The sequence below is a fragment of the Thalassophryne amazonica genome, chromosome 4, assembly GCF_902500255.1.
Source record: "Thalassophryne amazonica chromosome 4, fThaAma1.1, whole genome shotgun sequence".
In the NCBI taxonomy this organism is placed as follows: domain Eukaryota; kingdom Metazoa; phylum Chordata; class Actinopteri; order Batrachoidiformes; family Batrachoididae; genus Thalassophryne; species Thalassophryne amazonica.
The window spans coordinates 86,443,510-86,463,486 of NC_047106.1; the positions used below are offsets into that span (position 1 = coordinate 86,443,510).

At 43.3% G+C, this 19,977-nt stretch overlaps 1 protein-coding gene across 2 annotated transcripts in view; it reads left to right on the forward strand.

Moving 5' to 3' along the window:
• Nucleotides 1–5,296: 5,296 nt before the first annotated feature.
• Nucleotides 5,297–19,977, forward strand: part of LOC117508445 (porphobilinogen deaminase-like) — a 41,259-nt gene continuing 26,578 nt past the window's right edge. The window contains exons 1-5 of one of the 2 annotated variants that reach the window (XM_034168209.1): nt 5,297–5,490; nt 13,408–13,458; nt 13,763–13,835; nt 14,372–14,421; nt 14,580–14,635. In XM_034168209.1, the coding sequence (XP_034024100.1) occupies nt 5,467–5,490; nt 13,408–13,458; nt 13,763–13,835; nt 14,372–14,421; nt 14,580–14,635 (254 nt within the window). In that variant the 5' untranslated portion in view covers nt 5,297–5,466. Of the gene's footprint in view, nt 5,491–13,166; nt 13,312–13,407; nt 13,459–13,762; nt 13,836–14,371; nt 14,422–14,579; nt 14,636–19,977 lie in introns of those variants that run through there. The other variant, XM_034168208.1, reaches the window with a different exon arrangement.

The following is a 19,977-nucleotide window of genomic DNA, read 5'->3' on the forward strand; positions in this document are numbered from 1 at the left end:
AACATGCACGTGGGACACACACGTATTGCCACACGACTCCCAGTTACAATCCTGAGTGGGGATTTAACCCTTCAAGCCCCAGCACTGGTGGACACGGGGTCAGAAGGGAATCTGCTGGATAGCAGATGGGCTAGGGAAGCAGGGCTCCCTCTGGTGGCGCTTCCTTCACCATTGCAGGTGCGGGCACTAGATGGCAACCTTCTCCCTTTAATCACGCACAAGACACAACCAGTAACTCTGGTAGTGTCTGGGAATCATCGGGAGGAGATCGAGTTTTTTGTGACTCCTTCTACCTCCCGCGTGATTTTGGGCTTCCCTTGGATGTTGAAACACAATCCCCGGATTGATTGGCCGTCTGGGGTGGTGGTTCAGTGGAGCGAAACCTGCCATCGGGTGTGTTTAGGATCCTCGGTTCCTCCCGGTTTACAGGCTAAGGAGGAGGTCAAAGTCCCTCCCAATCTGACAGCGGTGCCGGTTGAGTACCACGATCTTGCTGACGTCTTCAGCAAGGATCTGGCACTCACCGTCCGTACGATTGTGCCATTGATTTGATACCAGGCGTGGAGTTCCCGTCCAGCAGGCTGTACAACCTCTCACGACCTGAACGCGAATCAATGGAGACCTACATCCGGGACTCATTAGTTGCCGGGTTGATCCGAAATTCCACCTCCCCGATGGGTGCAGGTTTCTTTTTTGTGGGCAAGAAAGATGGCGGACTCCGTCCATGCATCGATTACAGGGGGCTGAATGAGATTACGGTTCGCAATCGATACCCGTTGCCCTTGTTGGATTCCATGTTCACCCCCCTGCATGGAGCCAAAATCTTTACAAAATTGGATCTTCGGAATGCGTATCACCTGGTTCGGGTCCGGAAGGGAGACAAATGGAAGACGGCATTTAACACCCCGTTAGGTCACTTTGAGTACCTGGTCATGCCGTTTGGCCTCACTAACGCCCCCGCAACGTTCCAAGCTTTGGTAAACGATGTCTTGCGGGACTTCCTGCACCGATTCGTCTTCGTATATCTGGACGATATTCTCATCTTTTCCCCGGACCCTGAGACTCATGTCCAGCATGTACGTCAGGTCCTGCAGCGGTTGTTGGAGAACCGGCTGTTTGTGAAGGGCGAGAAGTGTGAGTTTCACCACGCTTCTTTGTCCTTCCTGGGGTTTATCATCTCCTCTAACTCCGTCGCCCCTGATCCGGCCAAGGTTGCGGCGGTGAGAGATTGGCCCCAACCTACAAGCCAGAGGAAGCTGCAACAGTTCCTCGGCTTTGCAAATTTCTACAGGAGGTTCATAAAGGGCTATAGCCAGGTAGTTAGCCCCCTGACAGCCCTGACCTCTCTTAAAGTCCCCTTCACCTGGTCGGATCGGTGCGAAGCCGCATTCAAGGAGTTGAAACGACGGTTCTCGACTGCACCAGTGCTGGTGCAGCCCGACCTTGGCCGCCAATTTGTGGTCGAAGTGGATGCCTCTGACTCAGGGATAGGAGCCGTGCTATCCCAGAGCGGAGAGACCGATAAGGTCCTTCACCTGTGTGCCTATTTTTCCCGCAGGTTGACCCCAGCTGAACGGAACTATGACGTCGGCAATCGAGAACTCCTTGCGGTGAAAGAGGCTCTTGAGGAGTGGAGACACCTGTTGGAGGGAGCGTCTGTGCCGTTCACGGTTTTCACTGACCATCGGAACCTGGAGTATATCAGGACCGCCAGGCGGCTGAACCCCAGGCAAGCCCGCTGGTCACTGTTCTTCGGGCGTTTTGACTTCCGGATCACCTACCGCCCCGGGACCAAGAACCAGAGATCGGATGCCTTGTCCCGGGTGCATGAAGATGAAGTCAAGACTGAGCTGTCGGATTCACCGGAGCCCATCATTCCGGAGTCCACTATCGTGGCCACCCTCACCTGGGACGTGGAGAAGACCGTCCGGGAGGCCCTGGCACGGAGCCCGGACCCCGGAACAGGGCCGAAGAACAGACTCTATGTCCCACCAGAGGCAAGAGCTGCTGTCTTGGATTTCTGTCACGGTTCTAAGCTCTCCTGTCATCCGGGGGTGCGACGGACCGTGGCAGTGGTCCGGCAGCGCTTCTGGTGGGCGTCCCTGGAGGCCGACGTCCGGGAATATATCCAGGCCTGCACCACCTGTGCCAGGGGCAAGGCAGACCACCAGAAGGCACAGGGACTTCTTCAGCCACTTCCTGTGCCTCATCGCCCCTGGTCCCACATTGGTCTGGATTTTGTCACGGGCCTCCCGCCGTCCTAGGGCATGACAACCATCTTCACGATAGTGGACCGGTTCTCCAAGGCGGCCCACTTCGTGGCCCTCCCGAAGCTCCCCACGGCCCAGGAGACTGCAAACCTCCTGGTCCACCACGTCGTCCGTCTGCATGGGATACCTACCGACATCGTCTATGATCGTGGTCCCCAATTTTCCTCACACGTCTGGAGGAGCTTCTGCCGGGAACTGGGGGCCACTGTGAGCCTCTCGTCCGGGTATCACCCACAGACCAATGGACAGGCAGAACGGGCCAATCAGGAATTGGAGCAAGCCTTGCGCTGTGTGACGCCCGCCCACCCGACGGCCTGGAGTGAACATCTGGCCTGGATCGAGTACGCACATAACAGCCAGGTGTCCTCTGCCACCGGCCTCTCCCCATTTGAGGTGTGTTTGGGGTATCAGCCCCCGTTGTTTCCCGTGGTGGAGGGAGAGGTCGGTGTGCCCTCGGTCCAGGCCCACCTGCGGAAGTGCCGTCGGGTGTGGCGCTCCGCCCGTTCTGCCTTGTTAAAGGCCCGGACGAGGGCGAAGACCCATGCAGACCGCCGGCGGTCCCCGGCCCCTGCTTACCAGCCCGGGCAGGAGGTGTGGCTTTCCACGAAGGACATCCCCCTCCAGGTGGACTCTCCAAAGCTCAAGGACAGGTACATTGGACCGTTTGAAATCCTCAAAATCCTCAGTCCTGCCGCAGTGAAGCTCCGACTCCCAGCTTCACTGCGGATCCACCTGGTTTTTCACGTGTCAAAAATCAAACCCCACCACACCTCACCTCTCTGTGCTCCCAGACCGGCGCCGCCTCCTGCCCGGATCATCGACGGGGAGCCGGCTTGGACAGTGCGCCGGCTCCTGGACGTCCGTCGGATGGGCCGGGGGTTCCAGTATTTGGTGGATTGGGAGGGGTATGGACCCGAAGAACGCTCCTGGGTGAAGAGGAGCTTCATCCTGGACCCGGCCCTCCTGGCCGATTTCTACCGCCGTCACCCGGACAAGCCTGGTCGGGCGCCAGGAGGCGCCCGTTGAGGGGGGGGTCCTGTTGTGTGGGCCGCCAGAAGAGGAGGTACTGCTGGCCCACCACCAGAGGACGCCCTGCCTGAAGTGCGGGCTTCAGGCATGAGAGGGCGCTGCCACCACGGACACAGCGCTGTGTGACAGCTGTCCCTCATTATCTCTTGACAGCTGTCACCCATCTACAATTCATCATCCCACTCCATAAAGACCGGACGTCATCTCCCACCTCATTGCCGAGATATCGTCTACCTTAGGAGGTAACTTTCTCTGCCGGCATTGATTGATTCCAAGTGCTATTGTGTTGCAGCTGTCTAACCAGAGGACCGGCGTGGGTCGCGACTGTTTCGTCTTACTTCCCGTCAGATAAGTGGTTAAACAGACGCTGCACGAGTGTGTGTTAGGGTGGAGGTGGAATTCCCACCATTGTTGTACTGGGTGTTCACACACCACATCTGATTGTCTCTGCTCCTCGCCAGCAGTACCAGATCCGACACGCGGAGACAGTGGCCACCTGGGGTGTTCGGGATTTGGCGGCTCCAGTATTCTCCGGGTTCGGCGGCGGAGGAAATCGTGTGGTTCCGGTTCTTCTCAGGACAGACGTCTTCTATCCTCGAGCCTGCCCACACGTCACCTTTGCTAATTGACTATTGTACTTATTCTGTAATCTGCTGTGTTTGGTTGTGCTTTTCACAACAGTAAAGTGTTCATATTTGACTCTTTCATTGTCCGTTCATTTACGCCCCCTGTTGTGGGTCTGTGTCACGACACTTTCACAACAGATTAATTAATTATTCATTCATTTAGTCACTCAATTATACAGTGATATTTTACTGTCTGTGAAATACATTTTGACCCTGGCATAATTATTTCACAGTTATATTACAGTAACAATTTCTTAAAGGTTATATACTTACTGACTGGTTGCGTGTATAATCAGTCAGTAAGTGTTTTATTACACCAAACATTTTTCCTGTGCTCACCTTCCACAAATTTTCTGAACTCATACTTGCTTGACTATGGATGCAAATCCATTGCTATGGGTTATGAAAAATTAATGCCTGGGCATTATATTTTTATATAAATAATGGGATACCAAACAGTGACTGTGTAATATTATAAGATGATGAATCATTCTTTAAATTTACAGTTTTTATTAAATTATTTATTACAGTTAACTTGGACCAGTCAGAAGACATGAAGAGATTTACATCTGCAACCTTGTCATCTGGCTGTGCCAGATCTATCCCTGCCCAGGCCATGAGTGTGGATCATGAAACTCAGATGTTAGCTTCTGATATAAATGGCCTTGAGACGGACTGAGGATGCCAACGAACAAATATATAAACATCGAAAATAAAGTAGAAGACCTTTCCATGAATGAGATTCATTTAGAATGACAATGACAAGTCAAGTTTTATACTGGCTTATCCAGTTTCAGTGTTCTTAGTGTGTTTTTTAACTTGTAACACCTTCTGTAACCAACCACACATACAAATGTATTGGTTTTGAGTCACTTCAAGAACTTCTGATTGTACTGATGAGGTTACATTTATCACTGCATTCCGAGATTAGCCTATTGTTTTGGAGTCTCCGTTTCCAATGCTAGTCGGATTTTGATTTGGTGACTGGTCATGGATGTCAGATTGTCATTCGTAATCTCTTGGCGAGAACGGGAAGTGTTACAGAAAACCATGCCGCTTTCATTCAGACAGTCATTTGGAAATAAGGTTTCTGTCATCATAGACTGCTTTGAAGTGTTTATCGACGGTCCATCTACACTGTCAGCTAGAGCCTTGACATGGTCAAATTACAAACACCATAACACTGCAACATTTCTCATAGACACGCTGAGATCACAAAACTTTAAAATAAACAACAAAGGAAATTCATGCAAATTTCTTTTATATACATATTTCATTGATGCGGTAGACGGTTTATTTTAGGTTATCGTTGAGCCATTTTTTTTCCACTATTGCCAACACTTTTATTTTGAAGGGGACGCATACCGGACGTGTGGGATCTTGTATTCTGCTTGCGGAAGCTTCCGCCTGCATTCACCGAGCCGTATGAATGAAGCGCTTTGAGGGTTTTTTTTGGTGAGAAGTTCACTTTCATGGACTCTACATGAAGGAAAACACGCTGTGGATTTGTACAACATCAGTTGAGTGAAGTTATCACCGAGATGTCGGATAAGCCGGTTTTGGCGGTAGGTTAAAGCCACGCTGACCTTTGCTGTGCAACGCATTCCGCACTTTTTGTCCCATTTCTGAGAGCCGTGATTGGATCACTGATCTCTGTAATATGCAGAAACGAATAAGCGAAGCTCGTCAGCATCTCACCATGTCATTTAGGTTCTTCAGACTTTATTTTGAGCAAATGCTTCAGGGGAGCATTAGCATGGCAAAAACCTTTCAGCTTCTGGGGGGGGGGGGGGGGGGGGGGCCCCCCACACACCAACCCGCCCTTTTGAGCATTTTCCTATTTGCCTTTCAGCTTCTGGAGGGGCTCTGCCCCCCATACTCTCCACCTTTTTAAGCATTTTTCTTTTTTGCTTTTCAGCTGACCCCATTATATATATCCCTCTTAACCCCCTGCCACTTTAAGCATTTTTTTTAATGTAGATGTAATGAATATTCAAAGTTTCAGCCAGTTGACAGTAGAGCTGTACAATATGGCCAAATTATCGTATCTCAGTATTGTCATATAAATTGTCGTGTAAATGTCACTTGTAAACATGCTGTCCATATTCTTGAGCTCTTAGGTGGGTAGGAGAGTTTCCCATGGGATAAAAAAAGCTTTTCAACCTACCATCCCTGGTTCTCAAGACCAGGCAACTAAGTGGCTCCTACTCTCTCCTCTTTTTTAAAAGATATTTAAGTGTACCTTAGTAAACACTAGTAGAGTTCCACCTTAGATTTGCAAGGTATAATAGAAGATATACCTTAACTGAATTTTCATATCAGTATTATATACGATATGACTATGATTTGACACAAAGTGCAGCAACAGTGAAAATTAACATTCTTAACAAACAGTAATAATACCACACTCATTTTGCACTCATCATAAGGTTAGGATACTGTGCCCTCCAAAAACTATTGGAACACTTGGAATTTCACACATTTTAATTTGTTTATGCCATTTTAAATACAAGAAATACAAAAAAAAAAAAAATGAATTAAAATTTATAAAATTATCTTCCTCAAACTCAAACTGAAAGCAAATCTCTAAAACTTGATAATAGCTTTAAATAATAATAAGTTTTATTTCCAGTTTTCTTCAGACAACTCAGGGGATGGAAACATGAACATTGCCAAGTCACTGAATATGACTTGGACTTTATTTCCATCAATTATGAAGAAATACAAAAGTTTCTTTCACCAAAACATCAAATCCAGGCTTTCATCTCAAATGCACTTTCTAACAAATTAAAATGTGTGAAATACCAAGTGTTCCAATACTTTTGAGGGCAATTGAGAAACACTGAGGAGCAGCATCTTACATCTCATATACAGTGCAGCAGATAAGAGAATAGTTAGAGTGGAATCCTGCAAATGGTGACACAAGCATCAATCAATCAATTTTATTTATATAGCGCCAAATCACAACAAACAGTTGCCCCAAGGCGCTTTATATTGTAAGGCAAGGCCATACAATAATTACGTAAAAACCCCAACGGTCAAAACGACCCCCTGTGAGCAAGCACTTGGCGACAGTGGGAAGGAAAAACTCCCTTTTAACAGGAAGAGAAACTTCCAGCAGAACCAGGCTCAGGGAGGGGCAGTCTTCTGCTGGGACTGGTTGGGGCTGAGGGAGAGAACCAGGAAAAAGACATGCTGTGGAGGGGAGCAGAGATCGATCACTAATGATTAAATGCAGAGTGGTGCATACAGTGCATCATGGGAACCCCCCCAGCAGTCTAAGTCAATAGCAGCATAACTAAGGGATGGTTCAGGGTCACCTGATCCAGCCCTAACTATAAGCTTTAGCAAAAAGGAAAGTTTTAAGCCTAATCTTAAAAGTAGAGAGGGTGTCTGTCTCCCTGATCTGAATTGGGAGCTGGTTCCACAGGAGAGGAGCCTGAAAGCTGAAGGCTCTGCCTCCCATTCTGCTCTTACAAACCCTAGGAACTACAAGTAAGCTATTCTAGAATTAACAGGAAGCCAATGAAGAGAGGCCAATATGGGTGAGATATGCTCTCTCCTTCTAGTCCCCGTTAGTACTCTAGCTGCAGCATTTTGAATTAACTGAAGGCTTTTCAGGGAACTTTTAGGACAACCTGATAATAATGAATTACAATAGTCCAGCCTAGAGGAAATAAATGCATGAATTAGTTTTTCAGCATCACTCTGAGACAAGACCTTTCTAATTTTAGAGATATTGCGTAAATGCAAAAAAGCAGTCCTACATATTTGTTTAATATGCGCTTTGAATGACATATCCTGATCAAAAATGACTCCAAGATTTCTCACAGTAATACTAGAGGTCATCCAGAGTAAGGATCTGGTTAGACACCATGTTTACAAGATTTGTGGGGCCAAGTACAATAACTTCAGTTTTATCTGAGTTTAAAAGCAGGAAATTAGAGGTCATCCATGTCTTTATGTCTGTAAGACAATCCTGCAGTTTAGCTAATTGGTGTGTGTCGTCTGGCTTCATGGATAGATAAAGCTGGGTATCATCTGCGAAACAATGAAAATTTAAGCAATGCCATCTAATAATACTGCCTAAGGGAAGCATGTATAAAGTGAATAAAATTGGTCCTAGCACAGAACCTTGTGGAACTCCATAATTAACCTTAGTCTGTGAAGAAGATTCCCCATTTACATGAACAAATTGTAATCTATTAGATAAATATGTTTCAAACCACCGCAGCGCAGTGCCTTTAATACCTATGGCATGCTCTAATCTCTGTAATAAAATTTTATGGTCAACAGTATCAAAAGCAGCACTGAGGTCTAACAGAACAAGCACAGAGATGAGTCCACTGTCTGAGGCCATAAGAAGATCATTTGTAACCTTCACTAATGCTGTTTCTGTACTATGATGAATTCTAAACCCTGACTGAAACTCTTCAAATAGACCATTCCTCTGCAGATGATCAGTTAGCTGTTTTACAACTACCCTTTCAAGAATTTTTGAGAGAAAAGGAAGGTTGGAGATTGGCCTATAATTAGCTAAGATAGCTGAGTCAAGTGATGGTTTTTTAAGTAATGTTTTAATTACTGCCACCTTAAAAGCCTGTGGTACATAGCCAACTAATAAAGATAGATTGATCATATTTAAGATCGAAGCATTAAATAATGGTAGGGCTTCCTTGAGCAGCCTGGTAGGAATGGGGTCTAATAGACATGTTGATGGTTTGGATGAAGTAACTAATGAAAATAACTCAGACAGAACAATCTGAGAGAAAGAGTCTAACCAAATACCGGCATCACTGAAAGCAGCCAAAGATAACGATCCGTCTTTGGGATGGTTATGAGTAATTGTTTCTCTAATAGTTAAATTTTATTAGCAAAGAAAGTCATGAAGTCATTACTAGTTAAAGTTAAAGGAATACTCGGCTCAATAGAGCTCTGACTCTTTGTCAGCCTGGCTACAGTGCTGAAAAGAAACCTGGGGTTGTTCTTATTTTCTTCAATTAGTGATGAGTAGTAAGATGTCCTAGCTTTACGGAGGGCTTTTTTATAGAGCAACAGACTCTTTTTCCAGGCTAAGTGAAGATCTTCTAAATTAGTGAGACACCATTTCCTCTCCAACTTACGGGTTATCTGCTTTAAGCTGCGAGTTTGTGAGTTATACCACGGAGTCAGGCACTTCTGATTTAAAGCTCTCTTTTTCAGAGGAGCTACAGCATCCAAAGTTGTCTTCAATGAGGATGTAAAACTATTGACGAGATACTCTATCTCACTTACAGAGTTTAGGTAGCTACTCTGCACTGTGTTGGTATATGGCATTAGAGAACATAAAGAAGGAATCATATCCTTAAACCTAGTTACAGCGCTTTCTGAAAGACTTCTAGTGTAATGAAACTTATTCCCCACTGCTGGGTAGTCCATCAGAGTAAATGTAAATGTTATTAAGAAATGATAAGACAGAAGGGAGTTTTCAGGGAATACTGTTAAGTCTTCAATTTCCATACCATAAGTCAGAACAAGATCTAAGATATGATTAAAGTGGTGGGTGGACTCATTTACATTTTGAGCAAAGCCAATTGAGTCTAATAATAGATTAAATGCAGTGTTGAGGCTGTCATTCTCAGCATCTGTGTGGATGTTAAAATCGCCCACTATAATTATCTTATCTGAGCTAAGCACTAAGTCAGACAAAAGGTCTGAAAATTCACAGAGAAACTCACAGTAACGACCAGGTGGACGATAGATAATAAGAAATAAAACTATTTTTTGGGACTTCCAATTTGGATGGACAAGACTAAGAGTCAAGCTTTCAAATGAATTAAAGCTCTGTCTGGGTTTTTGATTAATTAATAAGCTGGAATGGAAGATTGCTGCTAATCCTCCGCCTCGGCCCGTGCTACGAGCATTCTGGCAGTTAGTGTGACTCGGGGGTGTTGACTCATTTAAACTAACATATTCATCCTGCTGTAACCAGGTTTCTGTAAGGCAGAATAAATCAATATGTTGAACAATTATTATATCATTTACTAACAGGGACTTAGAAGAGAGAGACCTAATGTTTAATAGACCACATTTAACTGTTTTAGTCTGTGGTGCAGTTGAAGGTGCTATATTATTTTTTCTTTTTGAATTTTTATGCTTTAATAGATTTTTGCTGGTTATTGGTGGTCTGGGAGCAGGCACCGTCTCTACGGGGATGGGGTAATGAGGGGATGGCAGGGGGAGAGAAGCTGCAGAGAGGTGTGTAAGACTACAACTCTGCTTCCTGGTCCCAACCCTGGATAGTCAAGGTTTGGAGGATTTAAGAAAATTGGCCAGATTTCTAGAAATGAGAGCTGCTCCATCCAAAGACCAGGACCAGGTTTTCCCCAGAAGCTTTGCCAATTATCTATGAAGCCCACCTCATTTTTGGACACCACTCAGACAGCCAGCAATTCAAGGAGAACATGCGGCTAAACATGTCACTCCCGGTCCGATTGGGGAGGGGCCCAGAGAAAACTACAGAGTCCGACATTGTTTTTGCAAAGTTACACACCGATTCAATGTTAATTTTAGTGACCTCCGATTGGCGTAACCGGGTGTCATTACTGCCGACGTGAATTACAATCTTACCAAATTTACGCTTAGCCTTAGCCAGCAGTTTCAAATTTCCTTCAGTGTCGCCTGCTCTGGCCCCCGGAAGACAATTGACTATGGTTGCTGGTGTCGCTAACTTCACATTTCTCAAAACAGAGTCGCCAGTAACCAGTGTGGGGAAAAACAGTTAGAAATGTGAACGGGTTGGTGGTGTACACGGGGCTTCTGTTTAGAGCTACGCTTCCTCCTCACAGTCACCCAGTCGGCCTGCTTTCCCGGCTGCTCGGGATCTGCCAGAGGGAAACTAACGGCGGCTAAGCTACCTTGGTCCGCACCGACTACAGGGGCCTGGCTAGCTGTAGAATTTTCCACGGTCCATAGACATGAACTCTTTTGAAAAAAACTGATTGGTCACTTGAATTTTCAAGAGGCAGCCAGGTAGGGGTCAGTTGAAGAATTACACAGGGGTCAAAATCAGGGGTGGGCAACTTGTTCCAGAAAGGGCCAAGGAGGTACAGGAAGTGTTCAACATTTGAGCATTTCCTGTTTTACTGTGGATTTGAAAATTTGCACTTCCTGTTTAGGACGCCCTGTACCATGAGTGAGCTTCGCGACGCTTCACTCATATAATACAAGATCGCTCATTGGCCAATATTTATGAAACAAACCGGCCGCCATATTACCACTCGCATGTATGGTTCCTGAACACTCTTTTCTATTGATCTTTAATGAGGTGCACACAAACTTATTCTTTGTAATTTTGTTAAAAAATACCTTCATGTGCAGCTGTAAACTGCGCAAATTGCCAGATCAAAGGCTGTGGACGAACATTTCACTCGTGAGTATGATTGAAATGGGAAGTAGTGAACAATAATTTGAAGAGTTCTATCCCTTATTCCAGCATATAGTCAAAGATAATAATGTTAATAAGTGGCTTATTAACTCAACATGTGTAGCCACATGTTGTGTTTTGTGTTGGACAAACTATTTTAAGACATTTATTAATATGAGTGAGTGAGAATAGAAGGGAAGAAAGTGTCAAAGTAGTGAAAGAAAGAAAATAAATCAAATAGCTAATCATGGCAGGCATAGATTATGAGGGATCAATCTTACATTACATTATCCGAAGAACAAAAATAAGTAAATGAGAGAATCAGCTCAGTTATTGCTTGAAATTGTTGATGTTCTAATAAGCTGTCTATGTGCGTCTGCATAAGTTCAGAGTGGTAAGTTGGTCACCAGTTTGCTTCAGCAGATTGTATGGAGTGTGTGGGCCAATGAGCTATCCAGATCAGTGAATTGCATGAGCTTCACGTCTGTTCTGCCTCTTCTTCTTCCGGGTTTATTGGCAGTTGGCAAACCCGCTGTCGCGTTACCGCCACCAATTTGGCAGGAGTGTGGAAGAGCAGCAGTCTGACAAATGAGTGACACAATTCACTCACACACACTCATCTTCAACCGCTTAAGCCCCTTTCACACCGGGGCTGCTCCCAGTTGCTTCCTGTGGTGTCATGACGACGCAGGAATTTCTGCGTCAGGTGCGCGCAGCAGGGGGCAGAGAGGAGGTGAGAACGCAGCCTGCAGGTTCTCTGCACAGAGAAGTCAGAGTGCACAGTTTGGCTGCAGACAGACTGTGACTGTAGGATGACTGTATCCATCTGGATATCTCTAGATACAGTCTTATTGTGATCTGAACGTATCCAGTCAGAAGGGATTTTTGTCCCGTGTCTATTCTATTTGTTGTAAACGTGACATTAATTTTCTATGATACATTTTTGATCCTAAATATTCCTCCAGTGTTAGGTCAAATTTGAAAAGATCTAGTCATGTGTTTGATGGTCTGACAGACAGCGTTCAAATTTTATTGTCCAGTTGTGATCCTCATGACAGATGTATTTTAAATATGTTATTGATTCCATTTTAATTTTTGTCACTTATATTTATTGCTTGTTATGTGATTCTTTTGGAGGCAAATAAATATTTATTTATTATTATTTATTATATATATGTATATATAATGATCCTTGTTGTATCCTTATTAGAGACAGTACATGCTAAGTAGATGTACTGCCAATACTAAGTGAAGAAACTGGACAACAGAGATAATTTCAAGGAATACAGCTCATTTTAGAGTATAAATTTGCAAATAGATAAATACACAGCAGTAACATTGCTATATGGTTAGATTGATTTTTACTTCATTATAGCAAAAAATGCACCTTAAAAATGTTTCATGTAAAATGCTTATTTTAATTTTACTAATGACAGGTCTTTTTATTGTGTGATTATTAATGATATGGCATTTGTCACCAAACCTCACCATCTCAGCTTTCAGCCATGACATTATCGATATTGTTTCTCATGATATCGGCATCCTATTGCATTGTTGATCTGTACCAGCCAGTATCTTAAATACTACTTGTGTCTTTTTACATTCATGTTATAAAAAAAATGCCATGAGCAACACCCCCCTTTAAGTTAGAATTTCTACTCAAAGTACTATGTTTCAAAAGTTCCTTTGACCATACCTGATAGTCTAGATTGTCTTTGGGTGCCCCTCCCTGCCCTTTATAACGGACTGAATGAATTGGCACACTTATCTTTTGGCAACAGAGATATCTTGGGGTGGCGGTCCTGAAGGAGGTGGGTGTCCGGTTAAACAGACTTCTGTTCACTATCTTGCTACATGACCTCAGCACAGCTTCTTACCAAGACAGCAGGCAGTCCCAGCTGCACAGCACACACAATAGTTTTCACAGTGCAGCTGCTCAGCACACACAATTATGGAGAATGGACCTTACAAGTATATCAGGGTGAGGACACAGATCTGGGTAAAAGGAATTGGTAAGAATGTGCAAGGGAAAAAAACTGAAAACGTCCTTTGGCTGACTTCTCTCATGTCGTGACAGGATGGGAACGGCAGTGTTCGAGTCATCCGGATTGGCACCCGCAAAAGCCAGGTACAGTACTCCATTCTTTGTGGTTCCCCTCTTATCTTCAGCTGTACATGTTAGCATTTTCAGTGCCTCTGAGAGTGGGAATTTTACATTATGTGTATTTTGTATTTAGAGGTATAACTTGAGCGTGAACACAAAGTGTGTTCGTTAGTGTATTATCTGATGCACTGTTTTGATGGAGCAGAGCAAAACGCCAGTAGCACAGTGTCCATAATATCTTCCTCTATTCTGCTCTGTCATACACTGACTCAAATTATGAAAATTTAGATTTTACATATTGAACAGTTGTTACGTCCTTGTGTTCCAGTTGGCTCTTATTCAGACTAACAGTGTTGCTGAAAAGCTGAAAGAACTTTACCCCGACGTGCACCTGGATATAAGTAAGAATCATCACAGCTTTCTTTTTATCATCTTAATATCATCTAATCAAGCAATTGTTTGATCACTTGATTATGTATAAGTTTTAAAAAGTCCCACATTCTGTGTATTTATGAAACTATGATTACAGTATATTACTCGTGACAACATGGGCTCTTTCTTGGCTTTAATAATATGCATTTCAGAAATATTTCAGTAAGATCTGAGCCTGCATTACCACTTGTTGTCTTCAGGCTGGCAGATTTATATAGAAATCAGACTTGGGTCACACTGAAAAACAAAAAAAAAAATGTGCTGTTACGTTTCTTGTCCTTACGTGGAACATTACTATCAGTATCTTCCTTGACATCACATAAATCCATGGTTAGTTGATCTGTTTGCAGTCAGGAATACAGCAGCACAAAAACTAAGACATCTAGAAACATTAAAGCATTGATATTAAGTGGATTTCACCTTGGGCCAACTATATTGAACAGCCTTATAAAGAAGTCCTGGTAGTTATTGAAGGTTAATCATATTGAATTGTTCTGTCTTTCAGTTGGCATGAAAACAACAGGAGACATCAATCTTGAGACAGCATTATCAAAGGTAATTTTTCTTTTTCTTTTTTACTCACCCCCCACCAAAGACTCATTTGACATGTTTGATTCTAACAACTACCAAAGACAGTTGCTCTCTTATCTAGCCTTTAAAATGACACAACAACAAGAAAAAGTTTTTTTTTTTTTTTTCACTTTATAATTCAGATTGGAGAGAAAAGTTTGTTCACCAAAGAGTTGGAGAATGCTCTGGAGAGGAATGAGTGAGTATTGGGGGTGGGGATGCACTTTCCACACCAGCAGATATTTGCTGTGATAGCTTCACTGTAAATGACTAATGCAGAAGGCTGATGTAGATGATTAGGGGTCAGTTGCAGAATTTTGTAGTTCATAGGACACTGAGCTCAGGCCCAGTATTACATCCAGCAAAAAGCACAGCTAAGCCCAGTAGTGTAGGAATTTGGAATTTTGTGTATTTTTCTTTTCTTTCTTTCTTTCTTTTTTTTTGGGGGGGGGTAAAAGCAAAAACACTTGATTTTGAAAGATGATATCATAAGCTTTAAAAAAAATTAGGGTGCCATTTTTTTCTTCACATTTTCAGGTCTGAAATCTAACATTGCATTTAAAGTGGCCTCCATTTAGCAATAATACAATATATTTGCTAATACACAAAATATAATTATAAACAAAGTATCTAAATATAGGTTTTCTGACACAAGGGATCCAGTGGAATTACCAAATTACGTAATTACATTTCATAATTAACAGGGTATAAAAGGGTTGAGTTATTCTTCTAAAAATTGTTGAGGGCTAAGTCAGGGGTGGCCAAGTTCGGTCCTCAAGAGCCACATTCCTGACACTCTTAGTTGTCTCCCTGCTCCAACACACCTGAATCCAATGAAAGACTCGTTAGCAGACTTTTAATGAGCCTTTCATTGGATTCAGGTGTGTTGGAGCAGGGAGACAACTAAGAGTGTCAGGAATGTGGTTCTTGAGGACCGAACTTGGCCACCCCTGGTCTAAGTTCTAAGGTTCTAAAAACATTCTGGACTCACATGCCATTCCAACTCATTACAGAAACTTTGCATAATTTATTACCACCCTTGAAAAATGACATCTACCTATTTTATAAACACTACCCAGTCTAGAGCTCATGGATCCCCACAGGCAACACGCTACACAGTAAATTTTGTAGAGTAAAATTTGCTCTGCTGGGATAACATTTAGTCCCAGTCCAAATCGAGTTAAATATACTCTATCATAAATACTAAATCAACTCTTATTGGAGTAGAAACACTTGATTTGACAAAACTGTAGAGCTGATTTTGCTCTATAATGGAGTGTATTTTAATCCATTTAGACCAGGACCAAATGTTATCCTGGCAGAGTATATTTTTCTCAGCAAATTTACTGTGTAGTAGTTTGTATAATCTGTTTGTTTGCTGCTCAGTTGACAAATAAAGCAAAGTCCAAAATCCACCATTTCTGACTTCTTGTTAGACGAAGACTGTGCCACGTTGGTGACTATATGGACTCTAAGTAATGTTGTAGTTGCTGTTGGTACTTGTTTCCTGCAAATAAAAAGAAAATACATCTTTGTATACATATATACACCAAATGCTTAAACCTTAACCTAATGCAAAAAAACTACATCCAGCAACTTCATTCAAACATCAATTTTGGACCCATCATGTATAATTCAGAATGGCAGTTTGTCTGAAACTTCACAAAATAAAAAGATTAGTCGTCACAGGGAAGTTGTTACAGTCACTTGCCCAGTTCTGGATCATTGCTGGTTCCGGATCACTGCTGTAGTATTTGCGCCACCGTTTCTCGTAATCAGCGCGAATAAGCTAATACTTGGTACCAATGGAAAGATGGATGTTTTGTCTACAAACGACCACATGCTCGACTGGATCCAGCCATCTTTGTGATCAGCAGAGGAATCAAAACATCCGGTCTCCGTGGCCTGCACGCGTTTTCTGACTCACTCATTCGTGCAAGTGTGAAAGTGATGATCTCCAAGAAGTAGCAAAGGTGAGTTAGCCATTCAGTGTCATTGGTTCTAGAGTGGGAAAATACATGCTTAGTTGGGTGGAAAATGTCAGTGTGCCATGTCTTGCTGTTTAATTACTGCACGCATTTATCTCTGACGTGAAAATTTGCCGGTTGTGGATCACTGAAGCAGAATGGGCATGAATGTTGGGGCTTTTACTTTTTAATTTGGGAGAAATCTCACCTCCACACATTTAAAACCCTCCTTTGCTCTCCATCTCTAACAATATAAATAAAACATGAAGTGAGCTAATAACCCTTTAAAAGAAGCACTTTTTTGTTCATGAAGGTTCAATGGTGGATACACGCTGTTTCCAGTTCTGTACAGTGTAGTACTATAAAGAAATAAGTTGATCTTTTGTTATGAGAGCTCTTGCAACACAGCACATTGATGCTTTTTCAGAAATAATATGGAATCTCAATAAACTTATTTCAATTTAGCAACTTTTTACTGACCGTATATGGACCAAATAATGCAGGTTTGAAGGTATTTCAAAACACTTCATTTTTTGCTCGTAAAAACGTGCCTTTCAAAAGTAAGTAAATTCTCATTTAATAAGTATAATTTATATAATTTTGTGTTCAAAACACATTCTCTGGCACAGTGTGTATCATTCTGCATTAGAAGGGCTCCAGCCAGATGCCAGGAATGAACCCAAAGTAACACAGTGTCGTGATCCAGAACCGGGCAAAGTGATCCATTTCCGGCAATTACACTCAACAAAAATATAAACGCAACACTTTTGGTTTTGCTCCCATTTTGTATGAGATGAACTCAAGATCTAAAACTCTTTCCACATACACAATATCACCATTTCCCTCAAATATTGTTCACAAACCAGTCTAAATCTGTGATAGTGAGCACTTCTCCTTTGCTGAGATAATCCATCCCACCTCACAGGTGTGCCATATCAAGATGCTGATTAGACACCATGATTAGTGCACAGGTGTGCCTTAGACTGCCCACAATAAAAGGCCACTCTGAAAGGTGCAGTTTTATCACACAACACAATGCCACAGATGTCGCAAGATTTGAGGGAGCATGCAGTTGGCATGCTGACAGCAGGAATGTCAACCAGAGCTGTTGCTCGTGTATTGAAAGTTCATTTCTCTACCATAAGCCGTCTCCAAAGGCGTTTCAGAGAATTTGGCAGTACATCCAACCAGCCTCACAACCGCAGACCACGTGTAACCACACCAGCCCAGGACCTCGGTTTGCATAACCAAAGAATTTCTGCACAAACTGTCAGAAACCGTCTCAGGGAAGCTCATCTGCATGCTCGTCGTCCTCATCGGGGTCTCGACCTGACTCCAGTTCGTCCTCGTAACCGACTTGAGTGGGCAAATGCTCACATTCGCTGGCGTTTGGCACGTTGGAGAGGTGTTCTCTTCACTGATGAATTCCGGTTCACACTGTTCAGGGCAGATGGCAGACAGCGTGTGTGGCGTCGTGTGGGTGAGTGGTTTTCTGATGTCAGTGTTGTGGATCGAGTGGCCCATGGTGGCGGTGGGGTTATGGTATGGGCAGGCGTCTGTTATGGACGAAGAACACAGGTGCATTTTATTGATGGCATTTTGAATGCACAGAGATACTGTGACGGGATCCTGAGGCCCATTGTTGTGCCAATCCAAGAACATCACCTCATGTTGCAGCAGGATAATGCACAGCCCCATGTTGCAAGGATCTGTACACAATTTTTGGAAGCTGAAAATGTCCCAGTTCTTGCATGGCCGGCATACTCACCGGACATGTCACCCATTGAGCATGTTTGGGATGCTCTGGACCGGCATATACGACAGCGTGTACCAGTTCCTGCCAATATCCAGCAACTTCACACAGCCATTGAAGAGGAGTGGACCAACATTCCACAGGCCACAATTGACAACCTGATCAACTCTATGCGAAGGAGATGTGTTGCACTGCATGAGGCAAATGGTGGTCACACCAGATACTGAGTGGTATCCCCCCCCCCAATAAAACAAAACTGCACCTTTCAGAGTGGCCTTTTATTGTGGGCAGTCTAAGGCACACCTGTGCACTAATCATGGTGTCTAATCAGCATCTTGATATGGCACACCTGTGAAGTGGGATGGATTATCTCAGCAAAGGAGAAGTGCTCACTATCACAGATTTAGACTGATTTGTGAACAATATTTGAGGGAAATGGTGATATTGTGTATGTGGAAAAAGTTTTAGATCTTTGAGTTCATCTCATACAAAATGGGAGCAAAACCAAAAGTGTTGCGTTTATATTTTTGTTGAGTGTATTTGCACACACATAATGTGGCTTCACACTAACTAGAATGGTTTCCCCATCCTGACTTCTTCAGCTAGATAACATCCAAATACCCAATACACCAATACACAATAAAGGATATTCAGTTGCATTATGGCTCCATATAGCGGGACTTTCAGAAACGTGATCCAGAACTGGGCAAATGACTGTATCCATCTGGATATCTCTAGATACAGTTTTACAAGGAATTGATGCTGAAAATAAATATTGGAACCAGATTCATATCAATCATAATGTCACATTTATGCTGTTTTTGTATCATGGAAGCCATCTTGGATTTCAGGACATTAGAAAAGACACCCATTTTTTTTTATGTTTAAATCACATTCTAAGAGAATCAGGTGAGTTTTTGGTTTTACCAAAAAAAAAAAAAACACATTTTTATTTCATGACAAATGAGCCTACACTACAGAACAAGTGTCGTTGATAGTTTCCGCCTGGTGCAGTTGTCATTTGTTTACACTACTTGTGCTCATTTGTTGGTGTGAAAATATGTAGTGAAGCTTAGAGCTGGTGTGTTGCTATTCTCCATCAGCAAAAAGCATTTTAATTCCAGACACCATGGTAATGCATGTCCACACAGAATGAGGCAGTTGTGAATCTCGCACCGCCTGGTGGTCCGTGACTCACGCGAGAGGTCGGTTTCAGCAGAGTTCCAAGTGTCGGGAGCTCAGCACTCACAGTGTAAACACATCTCATGAAGTCTGGACAATCAGACAACATTGGGGCACAGCAGAAGTCCATCACAGGTGCTACACCTCCTCTAGATAACCCTCTCAACTTGGGAGAGCATATAATCATCATAATCGCCCATGAATTTGCTACGTTAATGCCATCCACATCCTTGCTTTGCCATTGTTTACATGCGCTGTGAGACAGCGGAACTCTGCTGGCACCGTGGTGCATTCTGGGAAGTGCAGGCAGCTGCCCGGGGGCATTATGGGAAACACTGAAACACCGAATGTGAGCTGCAAATTAGGAGCCCTCATTCATGCTGCACAGTGGCTGCTGATTTAACAAGCTGCTGTCTGACAAACCAGCATGCAAATCACTTCAAGAATCACAGTTTTATACAATTTTTTTTTAGTTTTATTTATTTATTTATTTTTTTATGACACACTGGAGGAGTTTTAATGGCAACAACGAACTGTGAGTGTTTCATGAAAAAAAAATTGTGCAATGCAAAAATATATTTGGAAGTAGAGGGTAGTGTTTGGCCTTTTCTGTGTCGATAGGAGTTCAAATCTTCACTT